Source organism: Zonotrichia albicollis, chromosome 6 (assembly GCF_047830755.1).
Source record: "Zonotrichia albicollis isolate bZonAlb1 chromosome 6, bZonAlb1.hap1, whole genome shotgun sequence".
NCBI classification, from domain to species: Eukaryota; Metazoa; Chordata; class Aves; order Passeriformes; family Passerellidae; genus Zonotrichia; species Zonotrichia albicollis.
In genome coordinates, this window is record NC_133824.1 from 28551575 (window position 1) to 28573482 (window position 21908).

A 21908-nucleotide genomic window follows, 5' to 3' on the forward strand; every position below is an offset into this window, starting at 1 on the left:
GTAATTCTAGGTGCTCAAAATTCATGTTTGTGTGTTGTTCTTAGTATGTTACACTGTTTCAGTGTTTGAATCCATGAGAACTACAACCAAATACCACATCTCTCTCTCAGCTGCCATTCTACAATTAAAAAAAAATATCAAGTCTTGTAATATAGTTATGTATTTAACAATTCCATCTTCTGGCATCAAGTGTTAACATTAAAAATGTTGTGAAAAAGATATTCTGGCTAACCACTCCAGTACAGCTGAGATGTATAGGTGTTTAATATTTTTTCTTTAGTCAAGCAATATTCTACAAGCAAAGTATACTAGTACAGAAGCCATTGGTTGGGTAAGTAAGGTAGAGTTAAAGTCCAAACTGTGTTGTAGAACCAGTTGTTCTTGCAAAATAAAATTTAGCATGTTTATGGTGTTATTACCTGTGCTAGATGTTTTCTCTCCACACCATTAAAAGAGATCTAATTGAACACAAAATCCATGAGAAAACTTACTGTGTGTCCTGCAAAAGATTTACTCTTTATGTTCTAGAGTGAATGCTTTCTTTGTTTGAAAGGAAGGAAATCCACCCATGGGTAGATACAGACATCATATGACAGTGATATAAAAAAGGGTAAGAGCAGCTGTTTCATATTCTGGAGGCAGCTCACTCTCCCTCATTTGTGTTCATGTGTTGGAACAGCCACCAAGCTGTAGCCGCAGGATGCAGTGTCTGCTCTTTTTATTCTGTCCTGTCCTTTCCCAGTGAATAAAGGCATTACAGGGCCAGAGATGGCCTTTTGTGTTGTCTGCTGGCAGGAGAGGAGGGCCAGAGTGCCTTGTGCTCTTGCTGGGCAATTCTGTGTTGTGAGCTGTGTCTTCAGTTGTCTCTTACACAGTGCCCTGGAGAGAAGATTGTACCATAAAGTACCAAAAAGTAAGCAATACCTTTCTTCGTAGAGTTTCTGACTTCCAGTCCACATGTGGACTTCCCCATCCTCCCCTCAAATTAGGAAAAATACTGGTTAGGTGTAAAGAGGTAAAAGTCTTTAAAGTCAGTGTCCCTGGCAGGGTTCATTTTTAGCCATTTCTGCTCAAGAAAAGTGCATGAGTGTTCTGTAGGACTGGAACACCTATGATTCTCTTCAGAAAATGTTTGACAAGTATTGTAAAATAGGGGTTAAAACAGCAGAACCTCATTTGTGCATGAGCTGCATTAAATGCCAGAGTTGAATCAAACAGCAGTTTGAGGCTTAGATTAGAAAAAAAACAGATGTGGCATCATTTTTATTAACTGCCACATGTTTACTGCAATGTGTTCTTTGATTTATTATTAGCAGGAATTTGGAAGGAAAACTTTAGGAGTAGGGAGGAGAAATTCGTATCTCTTTTTATATTAAGAAGGAAAATTATTCTTTTTCTAAGGTGTTACAATTTTTTTTGTCCTTAGCAATATCATTACTGAAAAGTTCAGAGCTAACAGCAAGGGAACCACTGAATAAATCATCAAATTGGTGTTGAAGTAAATAACTTCATCCATGGTGAAGACTGTAATTGAGTTGTGGCAGAGCTCATAACTACTGTTTGATTTGCAACATTTTCTTTGCCAAAGGGAAAGGACCAGTCAGTCTTGGCATAATAAATGATAGTTTCAGTGCATGAAAATGTCAACAAGTCCTGTACTGGTGATCATGTTATGAGAATCATGTGCACTTTTAATGTATGCATTCTACTGAGCAATCTGTGAGGTTTGGGTTTTTCATTCCAGCAATAGCTGCTATCGAAGTCAAGGACCAAAGCACTTGAGTGGCTCAGTTAAAGAACCTCTCTGAGTCCTATGTTACGCAAACTTTCCCATCAGCATAATTTAGCATATTTGAATAAATGAATTGCCAAATGAAGATAACCTTTGTCAGACAATATGCAATCTGTTTTGATTACTGCTCCGATTTTAAATTTTATCTAATATTTTTCATTTTAGTAGTGCTCACTAACACATCAGAGAGTAGAGTACTTGAAAAACATTTCTTTGATAATTGCTAACTGCCCAAATGTTATCACCTCTCTAGGAGAATTGCATCCATACTTTGCAGTGTTTAGCCATGGTGTGGGTGGACAGCAGTGGGACTGCTTTTTGTTTGGAACTCCTTCCCAGGGCTAGTACACAAAGTCACATAGTGCTAAAATCTTCAACATTCTCTCTTTGTGGGCTAAACCAGCGTGTTTCCTTGGTGTTTCCAACACTTTGTGGTCATAAACCAATTTTTTTTTTAATAGATGTATTTCAAAGGTATTAAAAAGCAATGTGAAGAAAATAGATGGATTTAGATGTATCACAAATAATTAAGTCTGCATTCTTTCCCTCGCTGACAAATCTTCTCAAAGCTTCTACTTTCCCTCTGTTCTGAAATTTAAAAAAAAATTACATTATCTTTTGTAGTGGTATCTTTTCATCCTGAGTAGAAACTTGGGTGGATTTACTTGGTCTTTGCCTTTTTTTCCTGAGTATTTTTTTTATTTATATGTGTAAAAACAATATTAGAAATCACAAGGTGACATTATCACAAGGAGAGGAAGAGAAACCAAATACAACCTTTTGATTGTTGTGAATAGGATTTCTTGTCTTTCCTGTAGTTTATGAACTTCTCTGCTTTATATTGTCCACAGCGTTTGGGGGCAGGAGGGATGTAGCTTATCTTTATTGTGGTAGGGCACTTTGCAGTGCAAAGAATTAAATGATGCATGAAATGACCTGTCACACTGAATTATGTGTCACAGTATTACATACACAGAGGAATGTTTGAGAAAAAAAGGTAGAAAAATATTCCTGAAGCCCCACTTTGTTGTTGTTTTGAAGAAAAACGTTTGGTTTTGTGAGCAAGTGTATATATTTCTGCCTAATTTATTTTAGGTAAGCCACAGAAACCTGTCAAAGTAGAAAGAAGAGATATGCTGGATAGTTTCCCTCATCGATTCATTAGGAAAGTTAATAGTAGAGATTTGGTACCAGTGCTACAGCTTCCCTGCAAGGAGCAACAAACCCCAACTTTTATATCTCATACCAGAAATAATTGTCAAACTACTTCCTGCATGGCTCCAAGTATCTCCACTACTGTGCTAGAAGTTAGGAACATCCTTATGAAGCTTTGCAAAAAAACCATAAAATGGTAGTGCATTGCATTTTTTATTAAATAATAATATTCTCAAGTTTGTCCTACTTAGTTTCGTCTTGTTTTGCCTGCAGTTGATAGTGGTTTGATGAAGCTTAGATTGAATCAAGAAGTCCACAGTGTAAGAATCTTGTCTTATGATTCGTACAAATGATTTCACTACAAATACCTTTCTGTCTTTTCCTTCAGCTGTGGGGTCTAAATCAAAGTGCAAATTTAGATCATACCATTTAAAGTAGAAAATAGTAACTTTAAATTGGACTGGGTTTTTTGTTTTCTTCCCTTGTATGCAGAATAAGGTCAGGAATGCAGCAGATTATTTTCCCCCCTTCAACTGCAGAGTTTGCTCCCTGTTAAAGATTTGTTAGTGGCATAGAAAATCTATTTTGCTTTTAAAAGTGTGACCCAGAGAACAACACAGCCTTCCCTGAGTGTTTGAGGTGATGCAATGCTCATCATTATTCAGATATTTAAAGAAAGCAGTAACAATGCCAAAACCCTGATTGAGCATCTACCAACTGCATCTTAACTTCTTGTCTGCTTAATATTTATGCATCTGTATTTCATTTCAATAAATAATATATTTAATGAAATACTTCAGAGCAGTTAGGTAACAGTTGCTGCATTTTGTAGCAAAGGGAGAAAACACTCATGAGGAACAACTTGTCTTTTCACCTTTACTCGGGGTTGTTTGAAGTAATTTTTGCCAGACCCAGGGATGGCCTTTTGCACCCTGCTGCATTGAAAGGGTCACTGTCACATGCCAGGGATGCTGGAAGAAGGTGGCTGGATAGTTCTTTCCTCCCCTGCCTTGCATTGAAGCAGTCAGGATGGGAGGTGGGCAACTGTGATTCCAGCTCCTGAGTAGGGTGATGGGACTTGAGAATATTGTCCGATTCCCAGCTTTGGAAAGTGTGGATGTGAGTTCACCTGGGGTTGTGGATCTGGTTTGAAGTGATCTGGGTGCAGTTCTAACCAGCTCTTCACTTTATCAGGATTTGGGGGGCTGCAAGTTCCTGAGTGGTAACAGGTTAGTGACCCACCATTGGCTGGCATTCTTCTGTCTGGAAGTGCCTGGTATTTCACGCTCCAGAGGAAAGTGAGCTTCCTCTTTGAGGACTGTGTTTATGAATCTTCGGTTCAGCATCACATGGGGAGAGAGGTGCTGTTTTCTCATGCCAGGTCAGGCACAGATCACAGTGTAATACTAAGAAAGCTTCTTATGTGCTGCTTCTAAAGTGGCTTGAAGAAGTGTCCTTGAATAATGTTACAAATTGGATACTCAACCCAATGGTGCTGGAAGATTTAAGATTTCAGAAGCTTTCTCAATTGTTTTAGAATAAAAAAAACCTAAGGTTCAACATGGTTTTGTCCTGCAAGAGAATGATTGATTAACTGATGGCCAGAACTCAAAGTGAAATTCAGGGTGTGGGAGCTTATCCCCCAAAGAAGACCTGGCAAATCAAAGATGTTGAAATTAAACTTACTTCTGGAATTTGTCAGTTCAAGTTGGTTTGTGCAGGGTTATTTAGGATGGCAGGAGAGTCACAGATTTGCTTCTGGGCATTGCTGAGATTTGGTTAATGTGCTTCCCCCCGTGCCCTGCTTGCAGTGGGTTGGACAAGAGGCCCGCCCGTGTCCGTGTGCGTGGGAGCAGCTGGGAGGGCTCTGCCAGGTCCACCTACAGCATCCTGCTCTGCTGCAGCCCCATGAGGGCTGTGCTGGCACGTCTGCTCTGCTCCTCACTCGTCACTGTATGAGCAGTCTGGAGACCTGCATAATTCTACATTCAGGGCAGTGATGCAACAGAAGAGAAAATCTCTGCTGTTTCCATGGAAGCTTGTGTGTGGGACGCTGGCTGGAGCGAGGCAGCGATGCTGTCAGTCCCTGCAGTCAGTGACTTCAATAAACCACATCAAAGGAAAGCATCTACTCCCATGCTCCCCCAAACACCTCTTGTTGTATGGGGGCTATGGTGCATATGTTTCCAGAAGTGCAGCTCTAGATTTCTTGTTATAACTTCACTTCTTCATATTTCAACCCATGCTACTGCTTTCTTTTGATTCAGTCTTCTTTCTGCAGATAGTGATTGCAGAGCACTTCAGGTTTATGCATTCAGATCTTGCTGAGGGTGGTGTGGTCAGATGCAGTTAGTACCAGGCGACTGGTGACCTGTGAGAAATGGTCTGGCAGGTTCTGTTCTGTAGCTGGCAGATACACACAGCCCAAATGGTGCCAGCACCAGTGCCTTCCCTTAGCAGCACTGTTTAAAGGACACAGGGACTAACTTCTTCCTTTTTTCCCCCAAAGTGGTGATTCCTTCACCACTTCAGATGGCACACTGAAAAACAGTGTGTAGATCATTCCATCCTACAAGTTTCCTGGCTGAAATAATCTTTGCATTTATGTGTTTTTCTGTGCATAGATTTGCATAGTTCCTTAAGTTACACAAAAGCCACATCTATTCAATAAATACTGTGTGGCAGAGGTGGTAATTTTTTTAAAATGTGACTTGCTTCACACCTCTGTCACAATTGTATGGCCACTTGGTTTCTACTGGGGTTTTATTTAAAATTCATATTGTCTTTTCATTGGATATTTATGATACTTTCCTACTATTTTAAAAAGCTTAACACTTCTGCTTATGGAGCAAAGTAAATATTTACCAATGTAAATATTTGGTCTATTTTGGAGCTACCCATTGAAGGTTTCTAATTAGAGCAGTTGTTCTTTAAATGGTGTAAGATCTCTAAAGCTGATTATGTGCATATATGGGGCATCTTTGCCATAAATGTAGAAAGCATGGGGAAAAAATGCAGCGCTGTTCACAAGACATATCTGTTATGATGCATAGTGGAAGAGAGGCCCAAGCATGTACAAGTGTAATTACAATAGCACAATCAATAAGCAAGAGTTTTTTTATTTTTACACAGCTTTCTAACATGCCAAAATAGCTTCCTCTTTTAAGCAATTATAGCTCATGTAGAAATTGAGCTCATCGGGAGTTGTCTGTCAAAATGTTTTTAATAAAAAATTGAGTTTGCATAACACTGACACATTGATGTCTTTTGCTTCTCACTGTTGACACTGATGGGCTAAAAGCTTGATTTTTGGGGAGGGAGAAAATTGCATTAGTTCAGCTCATTTGGAGAATCTCTGTTTGCTGAATTAATTTGCTATGCTTTTTTTTCCTGCTGAATATTAAACCCTGTTTTCCAACTGTGCATATAGTGCCTGAGGGGAATAGCTCCAGCTCTCATTTTCCATGACTATGTTTTCTTGTAACACAGCCTAGGCCTGAGCTGGGGGAGCTGTGCAGAGCTGACACTCTAGGCTGTGTTAGGGGAGGCACAGTCTGATCAAAAAACTGCTGCCTGGTGCTTTCCAGACTCTGATGCTGCACCTCTGCAGCTGAGTAAGTGTCACAGTTTTTCCCTAGGGATTGTTTTGTATAATCCAATTGGCATGGTGAAACCTGTCCCTCCATGTGATGACTTGTGAGTAGATGCTCACTTTTGTGAAGCTCTAGCTGGATTAGCAGCAGCATACAATTAATCATGACAAATGCCTTGGTGGTTGTTCTTCACTGGTATCTTCCCATCGCCAGTAGAGATATATAAATGCTAAGGCATGTTACTGTTTTCAAGGTGACATTATTAGCTCTGTTTCACCATCCAATAAACATCTGAAGATCAGAGTTAACATTTCCTGAAACACACTCAAAATTAAGGGAGATATGTAGTATACTCTGCCTTTATCTGAAATTTAAAAAGCAGGGAGAACTCCATCAGGAACAGCACAAGTTCCACAAGTGGCCTGACTTCAGCTGTCACTGGACATTGCTCAGGTGGGAAGCAGCCAAATGTCCTTGTCAGCTGACACATCTGTGCTCTGCTGTAATTTGGTTTTCCTGGGACTGTGGAAGGTTGTCAGAGATGGGGAGCATGCCTTTCGTAGTTGTGTGGCATCTGCTATTCGAGGCATCCCAAGCCCTTGGACAGCTTTGAATTAAGTCTCAGCACCCCTGTGTAGTTCAGTATTATCTCTGTTATGCAGGAGAGGAGACTTGGACAGAAGCAGATGATGCTGATTGCTGAAGGCCACACCACACTTCTCCATCAGTGCTGCTCTGCCGCTTTCCAGCGTTGTCTCAGAGGCAAGGTTGTTCTTTCTCCCTTGAGGGTGCCAACGGGAGCTGTATAGCCCTTATTTTTCAGGTTTTTCTTCTCTTTTTTTGAGCAGAGTGAAATTGTCTGGACCAGTGAAGCAAGTTGGCTTCAGGCATCTTGTCAAATTAACTTTCCTTGTCTGTGCATGCGTGGGCTGTGTGGCAGGAGTCAGCAGGTGCAGAATGCACAGGCACATCAGTAGTGTCAGAGGCACTTTTGGGAGTAAGAGCTGGCACTGTGAGAAACAGGCTCTTTTAAACTTGTATTTCAGTGAAAAGATCAAATGTGCTTGTAATCATTGCCACAATGCTAGCTGCTAGCAGACTGATCCTTTGGCTGTGTGGCATCCAGCTCCCCCAGTACGCATGAGAGCTGTCACTGGCCAGGCCAGAGAGGATCTTTGCAACTGCACAGTGCTCTCTCTGACCCTATGCATTTAATGTTGGCACTGATGAGTGATGATGCCTGGAGACTTTCCAGCCACAGGTTAGCTGGTGACAGGAGGCCCCAGGGGTAGGGTAGCTGCTGTGAGTAATCAGACAGGCACCTGGTACATACTGAAATATTCAGAAATAGGCAGCAGGAGCTTTCCTGCAGAGTCTGAGGGAATATGTACATCTAACTCAGATGCTAGAATATGAAAAGGGCACTGTTTTCCTCACTAACTCACAAAATAAAATGAAAAATGGGACCATGAGGGTCTCTGACATCATTATGTGTCACAGCCACAACTGAGTTGAGCCAGGGAGTTCCATTAGTGGAACTGGTGGTGTCTGGGTGTAGGGTTGCAGGAGGTGGGAACTGGCAGCTTTTCTTCTCCGTGTGTAACTTGACCTTCCCTCAGTGTGTCACCTTCAAGGCCAACCTTGACCAGGGCTCAGCAAGGCTGTGTGTGCTAACTTCCAGCAGAAGGGATGCCTGCTTTACCTTGGTGCTGGGAGAAAGAAAAGCTACTGCAAAGTTGAGAGTTGTTTTCCCTCTTAAAATGGTAATGAGATGTTGGGTGACACTGACCCAAGGTTGCCAGGCTGTAGTTGTTACAGTTGTTGTTGTATTATGACTTAGTTATTCTAATGCATGAACAAATGTAGTCTTTTTTTCTGTCCTGCCTCAGAAAAAGGACTTTTTATCTTCCAATGATAGACATCTTGGCTCTGACAGAAATTCAAGGTCTTCTACTTTGTGCCCTCAGCCCCCTTAGGCCAGCAAAAGTGCTGATGGTGGAAAAGAAGGTCTAATGAGTACCAGCAATATATGCATTAAATTCTCATCGCATTCTGTGTAACAGGATACGCTGGTAACCTCTTATAAACTACCTGCAGTAGTTTATGTATCCACTAATGTGGTCCTGAAGCCAGAAGCCCTTTTCAATACATTGAGAGTGGGATAATGAGAAATAAAAACACTCTGCATAAAAGTAGGGTGTAGACTTGTCAGCAACCAGTCAGGAGGAAAAGCAGATCTAGTTTGTTAGGCATACATTACAGTGGGTAGCTAACAGTGACAGCAGATACGTGAATTTCTCTGCCTTTCTTGTGGAGATACTGACCCAGAATCCACTTGGATGGAAGAATAACAATTCCCTTTACAAAATCAGACTAGATTGAAATAGCAGTGACCCCCAGCATAGGGAAAAAACCAAAAAGCATTGCTCATTCTTACCATGACTATTGTTGCGCAGAAATTAGTTCACTGAAGCTTGCTCATTTAGGAGAGATGAATGAGGAATGCTTTATTATACTTTTTTCTGCCTCCTAGCCTGATGAAATGAGCTGTCCAAGGACTCTCATTCCCTGTCTTCAGCCGAGGAAGCCTAAGGGGCATTTAATGACATGCAGAAGCTGAAGGGAGAGCCATTAGCACTCCAGTGTCTAGGTAACTCTCAAAAGCTTTGATGAAAGTGACCTTCAGACTTCATGTGCCCTCTGCTTTCCCCCATGCTTGAAGCTCTAATGATCACTTTTTTTCTGCTTTGTCACTGTAGCACTTATTTTGTGAAATATTTCCGTAGCTCAGCAGGAATTTGGATCTGGGTGGATCTGGCTTGCAGATATTACATCTGCAAGCATTAGGTGGGTGCAAAACAAAGGTTGGTGTAAAGGGTCAGATCTTCTCTTTATAGAGAACTGAACAAAACCTGGAAACATTGCTAGATACAGGTTTTTAATATTTTAATTAATACTTGATTATAAGTATACATTATCCTTTAAGAAAGGAAAAAATTATCATCAAATGTTTCTTTGAGTATGCCATGCTGTCCTCTTTGAGCAGGGCAGAAATTTGCTGTGGAGCACAAGTGGGTTTGGAATGGGAAGAGTATGTACAACCAGGGGCTTGTAATCCTGTGGGCTCTTGGGTTGCAGACTGAAAATCCTGGGCAGGCTGTAGGAGGACGATGTGTGTATTCATGTCTGGATCAGATGAGAGGATAGGAGAGAACAGAGGGGTGGCATTTGAGTAGAAAGGGAAGGAGAAAAGAAACATCCAACAATTTAAAATAAGGAGAGCAATAAGTGCCACTAGTGTAGTCAGGCTAGAGGACAAGAGTAAGAAGGAGCCTTTTGGGAAGGAGTTATCTCTAGGGCACTGTTTGGGAAGGAGTTATCTCTAGGCTTTGTTTATTTTTTTATTTAAAAATGCAGTAAGTATTTGTAATTGTAACTGAAACTGAAATTAATAGCCCCATTTGAGACACCAATGCCTGCTTGTTTGATTGAAATGAGAAATAGTTAAGGTAAAAACAATATATCTTTCTTTTCAGATAATTCAAGTTTTATTTTGTTTGAAATTGAACGTTTCTTGTAGTGTTAATGACATAAATCATGCTGGGGTTCCTTTAGCTTACAGTGAGCCAAAGAGTAAAAAGTTTATTTCCTGCATGGAGGTAATTATTTTAGCTCATTTTTCATTCTGAACTTTTAATTCAGATAGAAAAAGAGAAAAAACAGTTTTACCGAATGTTATTCTTATGATTCTTGAAGCCCTGAAGTGTTCCTGGAGATGTGGGGTACTCATAGCACATTTCAGAGCAGTTTCCTCCTAATATACATGGAAAAATCTTTCTCTGATGTCAGCTACAAGTGCATACAGATGAAGTATGTGGTTGGCAACACAGAGGGATTTTGATTGTCTTGCAGAAGCAGTTCAGTCTGGCTGACCTTCCTGGATGAACTCTAAGACTCAGAATGGAGTCAGGTTCTTTTCAGTGGTGCCAAGCAATAGGATAAGAGGCAAAAGGAAGAAACTGATGCACAGAAAGTTCCACCTGAACATGAAGAAAAGTGCTTTTAGTGTGTGGGTGACTGAGTACTGGGACAGGTTGCCCAGAGAGGTTGTGGAGTCTCCCCCACTGGAGATATTCAAGATTCTGGATGTAATCCTGTGCCATGTGCTGTAGGATGGCGCTGCATGAGCAGGGAGGTTGGGCCAGATGCCGCACTGCGGTCCCTCTTGGCCTGACCCATTCTGAGATGTTGTGTCCATGCTTTGCGGGTTACTGAGCTGCCCTGTCACCCCTAGGTCTGATCTTGGAGTGCTGCAGCCTTGTAGGTCTGGGTTAATAACAAGTGATGCTGTCAGGCTCCTCTCAACAAAATGAAATGCTTTTTGTCCACTCTTTAGCAGAGCAGTTAACCTCTCCAGGTATCCTTAGACTGAAAAAAAAGCCAAATGCTTTGATCAGCAAACAGCTTTGCATACGGCTCTGGCAAAAGGGAGAAGTGCTATTAATTTTCATGGTGATTCATTTGTGGGGAAAGTATCATTATTCTATCACTAATTAACTGTGTAGGTACCCAAAGCTCATGTAATATATTGAAAATGTCAGGATATTTTCATCTTTGTGATTTCATTCCCGCTGAGAATTTGTTCAGGACGTGTTAAATTAAAAGTAATATATAAACAAGGTGTGAACAGTTCAGTTAAGTGGTAACCTGAGGTTAAAAACACAGTGATCAAATTCAGTGCCTGAAGTTGGCAGGGAAATTGTCTTACCACCTCGGGAAGGCTTGAAATTAAACTTGTTTTGAAATGTAGGTGTTAAATCTGTGAAAAAAACCTCACTTGCATATGTAAATGAAGTGGCTTCCCAGAGATGAAGAGAGCATGTTGAGCTCTGGGCTGTCTTTAGGAGAGAGAAGGGACCATGCTCCCACCATGTAACCCCTCTGCTGTGGTTCTGTTTTGTAGCATCTGTAAGGAGGAAATCTTTTGGTAAAATCAGGGCTGTGCTCCCTGTCTGGCTGTTCTCAGCCAGCTGTCAACAACAGAGGGTGGGGCTGTGCTGTTGACTGCTTGAGCTAACGGAGACAACAGCTTTGGGGTTATTTTTGTTGGGCTTCTGAGACCTTATTAACTTGAAAGGAGTTTTTGGAGATACTGAATTTCTGCACTGTGCTTATGTTCAGGTTTTTGTTCTCCCTAGCATTGCATTCAGGTGAATGCATGGCAAGTAGCCTTAAAAGGAACAAAAATCCCTTCCCATTTCAGGGTAAGCAGGAGGAGGATTAAGCTCCTTCCCCCAGTAATTGGATCCTCTGATTGCCATGGCTTTTGAAGATGATTGTGTATCTTTCTGTATGTGATAAATTATGTGTGTGCCTGTGAACTGAAAGGTAGCTTGGCTTTAAAAATCCACTGAGTTTTTACCTATAATAGTTTTAATTTTGGTTATTTATTTTGTGTGCTGACCATGGGACATGTAGCATTTTAGCCAAAAAAAAAACAACAAGGCAGGGGAAGTTCTCCTGCAGCTGTTCCATCTTAGACCCTTCTGAAGACATAGAAGGTTGGTGACTGTCTGGGACCCTTTGGAAAAAGAAAGCTCTCCCAAGGATACAGTATTGAAGATTCAAATTAATGTGGGAGCAGAGGGGAAAGTGGACTGGATGAGAACCTCCTTAAACCAGTTGAAGTGCAGTCCAGTTCTTCCGTGGAGCAAACACCACCTTTCTATCACTCCTGGTCAGCAAAAAATCACAGTTGCAGTTGGATTGTCAGTATCCAACCATTGTCTTTGAAGCTATTCTATGTTATCTCATGGTTTCTAATCTCAGGGTTTAAATTTGGGCAAGTAGCAGTGTCTCTACCTCATGTGTTTGTGCAGTAATACACATGGTATATTTGACACCCATTCTACCAGCAGGGCTCCAAAGTATTCATGGTATATAGGTGTTAAAGTCACCATTTTGCATAAACCACAAAGTATTTACTTTCTTTTGGCAGATTGAAGATATTGTTACAAGAATGCAAGATGACAAAACAGGTGGAGTTCCCATCCGCACTGTCAAGAGCTTTCTGTCCAAAATCCCCAGCGTGGTCACTGGTAAGAGCCGCAATTGGCGGAGAAGAGAATGTGAGCTGGTACTTGCTGGCTCTAAACAAACGTACTGAAGCCACAAAAAAGAAGAGATGTGAGGAAAAAAAAGCCCCCGTCTGCTTGATTTTTCTATATGTTGTTCTGTTACAGGCTGAAGTAAGATTCCTTACACCTGAACAAAGATTCCTTAATTCTGTTTTAGTAAATAAGCATTTCTATTTCTTTGGGGGTGAGTTATTAAAAAATGTTATGTATCAAAGTATCACCAGTCAGAATTATTCCCTGTGACAGGGGTAGGACAATCTTAGCTAAGAGGTCAGGAAAGAAAATTGAAGTTGTTTCCTTGCTCATAGCCAAATACTCTTACTGGGCTTTGATCGCAGGTAGAGGAATGTGAAATGCCTTTTATGCATGTGTGCTGCTTTGTTAAAGCTCTGTGTACAAAAGTGTGAAGGGTGCAAAACGGGGAGTCAGAGTACAAAACCATCCCTCCACGTATTTCCAGACAGACTATCTTCCAATGCAACGAAGACCTCTGCCATTGATAGATGATGAGTTTATTCAGGGTGATGTAAACTGTATGGAGGATTTGTACTTGGGTTTCTGGTACCTGTTTTCACTGACTCAGTAGTAGTGCTCCTGAAGGTTCCTGGAGAAAATAACCATTTATCTGATTTGAGAACTCACTCCCATAAGCTCAAGTCTGCAATACGCAGACTGGATGTCTTAAGATTGACTCAGCTAAAAGAGGTTTCTGATATTCTGGTTAAAATTCATAGCTTTAAAAAGGTAATCAATCTAATCACCAAGCCACTGCTTGTTACTCAAAGACCTCACAGGATTTTTAAACCATAGTCAGCAGTTCTCTGGCATGATGGAAACTGCTCCCAGTTCTGGAACAGCAACCGCAATTGCATCGTCTTGAAATGGCTGGTTTTCACAACACAGAGAATTGTGAAAAGATCAAGATAAAATAACAAAAGAAAACCTCTCTCCAAAGCCCATAGAAATTCTTATATTTCAAGGGGAACAAGCTTGGTACCATTCCCTTCAGATGATTTGAAGGCAGCTCCCATGGACAGTTTATGAAGCCTCTGAATTTGAAAGTATGGGAAAATAACAGGCCAGTGGAGAGCCCAAAGTTTTCTCCATTTGTTATTTTTCCTTTCAGATGCATAGACCTGCCTATTTGTAGACAAAAACCAAAAGCAAAGTATGTATGCTATCAGTGATTGACTGTAATAGATAGGTGAAGAGGCAGGAGCACCTACATTTGAATGGAAGCTGAGGGCACTGGGTTTGTTCAGTCTGGGGAAGGAAAAGCAGAAGGGAATGAGAGGCTACAAAGACAGGGTCAGATCCTTTCTCAGGAGTGCATGTTGAAAGTACCAAAGACAATCTGCACAAGTTGCAGGGAAAGAAATCCCAACTAGATTTACATATAGGAAGGAAGTTGTTTATGGTCAGAGCAGGTGAGCATGGGCCCAGTGTCCCAGAGGAGCTGTGGAACCAGTATTTTGCAGCTGTTCAGAAACCCCTGGGCCCAGCTGAACTGAGCAGTCTGACCTAACTGCTCATTTGGCCTTGCTTTGTGTGAGGGTCGGACGAGACAACCTTCAGAGAATCCTTCCAACCTGAATTACTCTTATTGTCAGTGGATACTCAGTTTTAGTGCTTGTCTAATTCCACACAATGTAATGAACACAGGAGAAGAACTTGTATTTTCAAAAACTTTGTTCTTCCCCTTGGGAAGAGCTCGATTGTAGACCATGGCATTCTCACACACTTTATTTCTACCTGAAAAATGGAACAGCAACGCTGAGACGTGATTTACTTGGCAGGCTCACAGTGACTGTGATTAACAGGGATTTATTTTTGCTTGACAGTTCTATTGTAATTGCTTCTCACAGGAGAAATATAAAATCTTAAAGGAAAAGAAATATTACAGGAGTGCCTCGGTGCTCCAAACAGGCAGCTCTGTTTATAGTACAGCAAAGTGGGTGTTTGATTTAAGGTTTGAATACCAGGGAGAGAACTACTCCTCTGTTTTGCTTTCATCTGTCCTGATGCCTTAGGTGTGAATGAGGAACTGGGTAACAGAAGGAGAAAAAGCCTCAGGGAGTTATCAATAATGGTCCTCTCTTGACAACAGAAATCTGGAAAAAAGGATGAAAAAGCTTTTTTTGAATGTATGATGAGTTTGTGGAGGTATGCTGTGCCAAAGACACATTTCAGTCTGCTCTGGAAGTAGATTTTCCTCTCCCCTTCCCAGTCTTTGGCTTGCAGTAGGTCAAAGGAGTACATTTCACACCATTATCTTCTTGGTTAGGTCTTCACTTTTATAGGCAAGCCACAGAGAATGAAAGTAGGATGGGACCAGTCTGTGTGGCTCCTGTGTGCATGTGTCAGACATTGTCCAATGTTCAGTTCAGAGTATGGAATATAGAAAAAAATGCCTGAGGGCAAATTTTGAGTAGTGCTGTGATCCGTGCCCAGAATGGGTTGTCAGCCAGTGCACATAATGGCAGCTGCTGCAATAAATGGAGTTGCACATTTCTCTTCTAGTGAGAAAAGACTTTCTCAGTAAAGCTTTTGTTTCTGTAGATGAATTGTTAATTCTGTTTTCGCAGTTATCAGACTGTTGTAGGAACATCTCATTATTCTAACCAGCAACAAAACTGGCTTTCTGATCTTCTTTTCGATTTTCATATAATTGCATCTTAAAAGTTACCTCATTTTTGGCAGGACAACGAAACACATATACTTTTTTCTCCCACTGCTTCAGACTTGGTCTTGTACAACATTGCCAAAACAAGTCAGAAGGAAGTCAGTGCTGCAACAGCAGAGCTTTCCAGTACAAAAAGCCTCCTTCATGCTTCCCAGTTTGCTGCACATTCCCAATCCTGTGTATCAGCATCCTTGCTACCATAATCCAAGGGAGACATGCAGTCTAAAACCTTTGCACTAGTCTGCCCTCCTCCCAGGAGGTTTTGATACAGCTTCATTCTGATCCATACCCCTTCACTTGAAGCATGGCTGTCCCCACAGCTCCATTTGGAATGATACCTCGTCCCAGCAGCAGTCCCATGGCCGGTCCCTTGCTCCTGCACTGCTCCTGAGCCTCACCGGCACTCACTTGTCGTCCTGCTCTGCTCCCAGCGCTGCCTCCGTCGCTGTGGGAGGATTGATGAGATGTCCTGGCTCTCCTGGCATGGATTGAGTGCTGCCATGCAAGCTTAGTGCACACAGCCCTGCCAGTGCACTTCACTCCTGTCCTGCCATGTCTGTCTTACATAAGCCCTGAACCTCTCTCAGCAGAAAGTGCCAGTTTCACTGAAATGTGCCAGATGGCCTGTCGCTACTAGAGACTCATGAGCTAAACCAAGTTTAAACTGCTGTGTGTCTCTGTCTGAAGAAGCCAGCATGTGTCTTGGCAAGTGCCCATGGAGTTGTCCCAGAACACATCAGAATGTCACTTACTCAAAGAAAATGCATTTGGCTGGAGTGTGGAAATCCCACGGTGTTGTGAAAGAGAGACTTTATTATTGAAAATGTTCCCTGATGATGTAGTTCAAAACAGTCAAGTTATGCCAGAGAACTTTATACACCCATTGAGAAATTGGCTCCCTTGGGGCCAGTCTGAGGGTGTTTGTTGCCTTTTCCCTTCAGAGGAGGTCAAGCACATCTCTCATCCAGATATAGCAGTCACAGGCCCAAGGGAGAAATAAGTTCTTCGTGTCCAGAGTTTGAAAGGCCCCTGTTCAGGTGAACTGTGCAAAAAAAAAAAAAAAAAGGTTGTTGTGGCATGGGGAACAGGCTTAGGACTGGCAATGGTGGTAAGAGTCAACCATCACCTAGCAGGGCCTGGAGAGCAGACTGCAAGCCTGAGTGCTTGCCCAGAACATTTGCTTTCTTAATCCTTCTTTTCAGGGATAGAACTTGCCTTGGTGCCTTATGGAAACTATGGTCATTGGGACCAGAGCCTCCATGAGTTGCCTACCAATAGATTTGGCTTCCCTAGGCTGTCTGTCCAGCTGCTTGCATCACCTTAACACAGGGCTTTCACTACAGGACTGAGTCTGATACAGATTTCCCTCAGCATTTGGGTAATTTTGTTCTAGATATTTTCTGTCTTTCCTCTGTAGTTCTGCTTTGAAAAATAGGACACTTGAAAAGTGGTACTGACTCTGTTTCAGACAGTTAATAGATGTAGATAGTCCCAAATCTAAACCAAGTTCAATCTTCTGCTCCGCAAGAATTAGTCTATTTAGTTAAAACAAGCAAAAAAAGGCCACTAACAGACAAACAAAAAAAATTTCCAAAATTTAAATCAATATCCAAACTAATACTGGGTGTTTATAGATTTGTGAAGGATATAAAGAACATGCTCATGGGTTAAAAATTGACATATGTTTATATGTACATACTTTATAGTTATTGATGGTTTTCCACATTTCTAAAGAGCAGATGCTGCACAGTAAATTCAACAGTTTAGCAATTGCTTGGTGGAAACTGGCTTGCCAAATATAAGTTGGTTGGGCATACAAATCCATTTATTTCTCATAAAAAAATCAATTGTTCTGAGCAAGATGCATTTAAACTAATTCAAGTGAAGACTAGGCTTCTTCATAACAACTTACATTTCCTTCTTTTATGCATCTCTTCAAATTGCACCCAGTGGAAATGTAATCCCTCCATCCCTCAATAAGAAGTCTAGTATTTCAAAGCTGCCCTCAATCACACAGCATTAGACATGTCAGCAATTACATGAGTAGTTCATGTCTTGCAATTACTTTTTTTCCTGTAGCTTTCTCTTAAGCTCTCTACTAGCATGCCAGGAGACAAATTAACCCAGTTAAGGAATCAGACTCTTATGCTGTGTTCATCCTCAGCTCCCTCCTCCCTTCCTTTTTCTCCTTAACTGCATCCAGCTTCCTACCTTTCAAATGGTGAGAAGGATGAAGGAAGAGAAGATGAAAATCAGCTTCCTGAAGTGTAGCAATTTTGTGCCTGTTGTAAAGATGCAAAACAATACCTTGTGTAGCAAAAGCTTAAAGGATTTGATTTCCGAGGACAAGGGGGATAGCACATTAATCAAATAGGATGTGGTCATCAAAGAAATAAGAGAAAGCAATCAGAATTAACATTTGAAACAATGGATATGCAATATATCTCTCTGTGCATCTGCACATGTGTACACCTAAATGCATGTAAATAGTGTGCAAGTTTTGTTAAGAATAAGCCCAAGAGTGGTTAAGTGTTGTATGCTAGAAATAACCAAGGACAGGTTTCTGCATTTGTAGGTGCTGTGCAGAGTGAGGACTGCTGGTGTTTGTGTATCAGTGCCCTCTGCTGCAGCCAAGCTGCTGTTCAGTTCACATCATGCAGCTGCTCACCTTCCTCACAAGTCCTCTGTGTGTGTTGTGCTGTTCCAGCTCAGGGGGAGTGCATGTGGTGCATTTTGTGTCCTGCTCGTTCCATAGCAGCGGTCCTTCTGTGCTGTGCGGCATAAACCCAGCCCAAATATTGGGGTATGTGTGACTTGACAGCTACTCTGGGCTTGGAGGAGAAGGATGGTTTTCATAGCTGGCTGTTTCGTGTGTGTCATTCATAATTCTTCATCCTCTTCAGGACTGCTCATCTCCAAAAAAGCATGCTTGTACATCACATGAAGCTTATATAGCCCATAAAAAGTGTGCATGCACTGTGGAATAAATCAGAAATGAATAAATAAAATTAACCATCACTTAAAATTACCAAAATTGGACACTCTTCATAACTATGTTGTTTCATATGACAGCACTTGAAAGTAGTTGCACCTGAGATGAAACATATTGGAGGAAGTGCACATCACAGCAGGACGTGCATTAAAATTTGGCTTAGGCCACTGAAACACTTAGAAAACCCATCCTGAGGCTTTAGTATTATTTCAGTCAATAAAAAGATTTCTTAAGTGCTAAAGCCCAGAATATTATGAGAAATTTAACTTCCATATATTAGAATTGTGAATGTCCTTCCTGGTCCTGCTTGTCCTTGCTGTATTTGAACCTCTGCACCTGTCAAGTGAAGCTGTGATAAATCTGAGACTTGAATAATTATGCTGCATGGATATTCCTGTGGCCAAGGAAATGACAATGAAAAATTACCCAAGTCACCAAATGATCCAGCTTTATCTTTCTGCTTTTTCTGGATATCAGAGATTATGTCAAAAAGAAAAGTAAACCCAAGACAACCTTCCAGTCATGTAGGCAAAAATTAGACCACAAAATTACAATTTTTCTTATTTATGAACATGATTATAAAAATCGCTGGACTGGAAAGCAACAAATGAGAGCTATGAGCCTGGAACAAAGCAAATCTATTAAAAAATTGCCTAGTATTTTTTCTCTACCAAAATTTGCCTTTTGCTGAAGGACTTTTCAGTCTTTCAGTTGAGACTAAAAGCTGGAGTAGAGACAGATTGCATGACAAACTACCTGTTGAATTCCAGTGTTTAGATGAATTGGTAATTCAGCTACAATAACAAAAAAAATTAGATATTAAGAAGGATCTTGTTGCTGACTGTAGTTTTATTCTGAAACACAGCATTTAGCTGATGGAATATTGTGGCTAATGAATAAAGCATTAAAAAGAAAAGTCAACAATATTTCAATGCCTGTAGAAATACATAGGGATGAATGATTAATGTTTTTCTGCATTCATCTCATCTTCAAAAGCACAGCTTTATTACAGAAGGTTGTTTCTAGATCTGAATGACACAGCAAAAGAGCAGAGATTAATTATAAGAACTGTGTGGCTTTTGTTTTTTGGATGGGAGTGCTGAGCAGGCTGCACTCAAGCTGCAGTACTTTGCTTCTCCTGTCTTCATAGCAATCTGGGAGTTGTGTGGTGAAGGATCTACCAACATGGTTTTGTTTTTCACACCTCTTGCTTTGTTTCTGCCCTTCCACCAGAACTCCTGTGGGCTGCAAAGCATCAGATTCACAGCAGAGCAGCTTTGCTCCTGCTGTGCCTGAGAAGCCACATCACCCCTGAGGAGGATGTGGGGCTCTGACCCTTTGACAGGCCAGTTTTACTTTGAGGTAGTGTAAATGCAGCAATATATGACAGCACAATGATAATCAATAGCAATGAGAAGGCACAAATATTTGAGTAGATTGAAAGCCATTACTTTGAATCTGTTGCTTTAATTCAATGCCATTCCAACCATTAGAAAAAGAACCAACTCATATTATTGGGTAATTACATCTGTCTCTTTATTCGGTGCACAGATTCTCTTCATTGTTATCTAGAATTCTTTGGCTTTTTTAAGTCAATGTAATTTTTAGGGTATTATTTATTGGGCAGATTCTAACTTGCATTTTAATTAAATTTATTTTGCAAAAACCCCAAGAGATTCTTCTAGGATTTAAATTTCCTGACTTTAGTCAGTGTGTTGTTTTAAAGAAATGCAGAAGTTAGCTTCAATAACTGTAAATCCAGGCTCATAAATAACTTCTACATGTTAGGTTTGATAGGTGAGTATTGTATGTTTGCTATATCTCAGTTACAACATTGAAGTTACTATTAATGTAATTCTTGGGGGTGAGGTGAAAAGGAAGGGTTGGCTTTGCTTTTTTGCTTTAAATAGTACAACGAATTACATGGATCACCAGTTTATTTTTACTACCATAAATAGCCAGAAATCACTGCTGCTGAAAGCTGGGCAGTGAGAATACATCTCCACAAGAGGCTGTAGGCAAAGGAGGTTGGCATGGTTCTAGATTGGACAAACTAGGGCCTGCTCGTGTGAATACCCTGAATGGTTGATGAATACCTTGTTTTATTCTACCTGTTCCAGCAGAAATACACAGCTCTTTGGTCTTTTATGTATTTGCACCTGAAAGCGCCATAGATTTGGCTTTAGAACCTTCTATAGGAGCTAAGAGGAAAACAAAAAGCTTTCAGGCTTTCCATGCATATGCATTGCTATAAATATATACATTTGCATGTTTTCTTTGGCTTTTTTTCCCCTGTGTGGATAAATCTCTCAAAACTGCATGCTGGCTTCCCATGGATTTGTTTTGAATATGGTGTGAACTGATGAGCTTGGATATTTTTGATGTATGATTCACTACCACATGCAGAGAAGAAAATTGTATTTTGGTCCTGCAGAGCAATAAAACTATGCAATTAGGTCTTCGTTCGGTTAATTCCTTTATGGTTGCTGGGTGCTTTCCCACAAGAGAGTCTCAGGATTCAGCTCTTGCAAGTCCACTTGCACTGTAAGAAATTTCTCCATGTAGATAACTACAATATGACCAGGACTGCAGACTAACTCTTACCTAGGAATTGAGAAGTTGGTAATGTAACATGCTAAATATACTCATAGGCAAAAAAATAACATAGACTGATGAGAACAGTAACTGGTGTTTCTAGTAGTGGGAGGTTTTACATCCAATTATTGTAGGGTGTTGTGTGGTATTGCATAGAAATTCTGTTATTTTTGCAACTATTTTATTGTGGATAGGATCGTCTCTCTCAATGGTCTTATTGTTAGTTTGTTTGTTTGTAAACTCAATTGCTTGCTGGCTGATACCAAAATGGTTGTCAAAATCACTAAGTGAATAATTTCTGATGAGTTTTCCTTTCATGATATTTTACTTTTGCCCTAACTATTCAGTAAGTTTCATTCCTATTTCCTGAATAGGTTAGGCTGATGGGAAACCACACTTTTTAATGAATGAGATCTGCCAAATGTCCAGTGTTTTGTTGAATGCTGTCTATGTTTTTTCTCCTATGAGAGAGACGGTGACAAGTGTGCTTTCTAAGGAAGCAGTAGTAGCCATAGAAAAGAAAAGTTACTATGTTCTGATAAAATTTTGATTACAAGGCTATCATTACTGAGGCTAATGAATTGGACTGTGGCATATTCATCAAAGCTTATTTCTTTTATCAAGTATAAAACTCCCAGAATCTGAAGACAAAATCTTTTAAAATATGATTTATAATTTTGCACTGCAGCATCTCATTGTTTATGCCATTGCTACATGTGCAGTACATTAGAATTTGGTTTTGTGCTTGTTTGGTTTTTTAAGTAGGAAGAGTTGAATTTAGAGCTCCAAAGAGCATTAAGTCTTTGACACTCCAGCCTCTTGTTCCCCAGTCTGTCCTTACATCCAGGGTTGCTCCATCCTAGATGCAGAATCCAGCACTTGTCTTTGTTGAAACTTCATCCATTTGGTGACTGCCCAGCCCTGTGATTTGTCCTGATCTCTCTGCAGGACCTCTCTGTCT

At 40.7% G+C, this 21908-nt stretch overlaps 1 protein-coding gene across 12 annotated transcripts in view; it reads left to right on the top strand.

Moving 5' to 3' along the window:
• Positions 1-21908, top strand: part of RGS6 (regulator of G protein signaling 6) — a 253210-nt gene that overhangs the window by 134354 nt on the left and 96948 nt on the right. For 9 of the 12 annotated variants that reach the window (XR_012580818.1, XM_074542901.1, XM_074542904.1 and 6 more), the window contains one exon: positions 12539-12638. The exons of 2 other annotated variants lie outside the window; for them this stretch is intronic. Coding sequence is in view for 8 of the 10 variants with exons in the window: in XM_074542901.1 (XP_074399002.1) it covers positions 12539-12638 (100 nt within the window). In the remaining 2 variants the exon portion in view is untranslated. Of the gene's footprint in view, positions 1-12538; positions 12639-21908 lie in introns of those variants that run through there. One more of the 12 variants, XM_074542907.1, reaches the window with a different exon arrangement.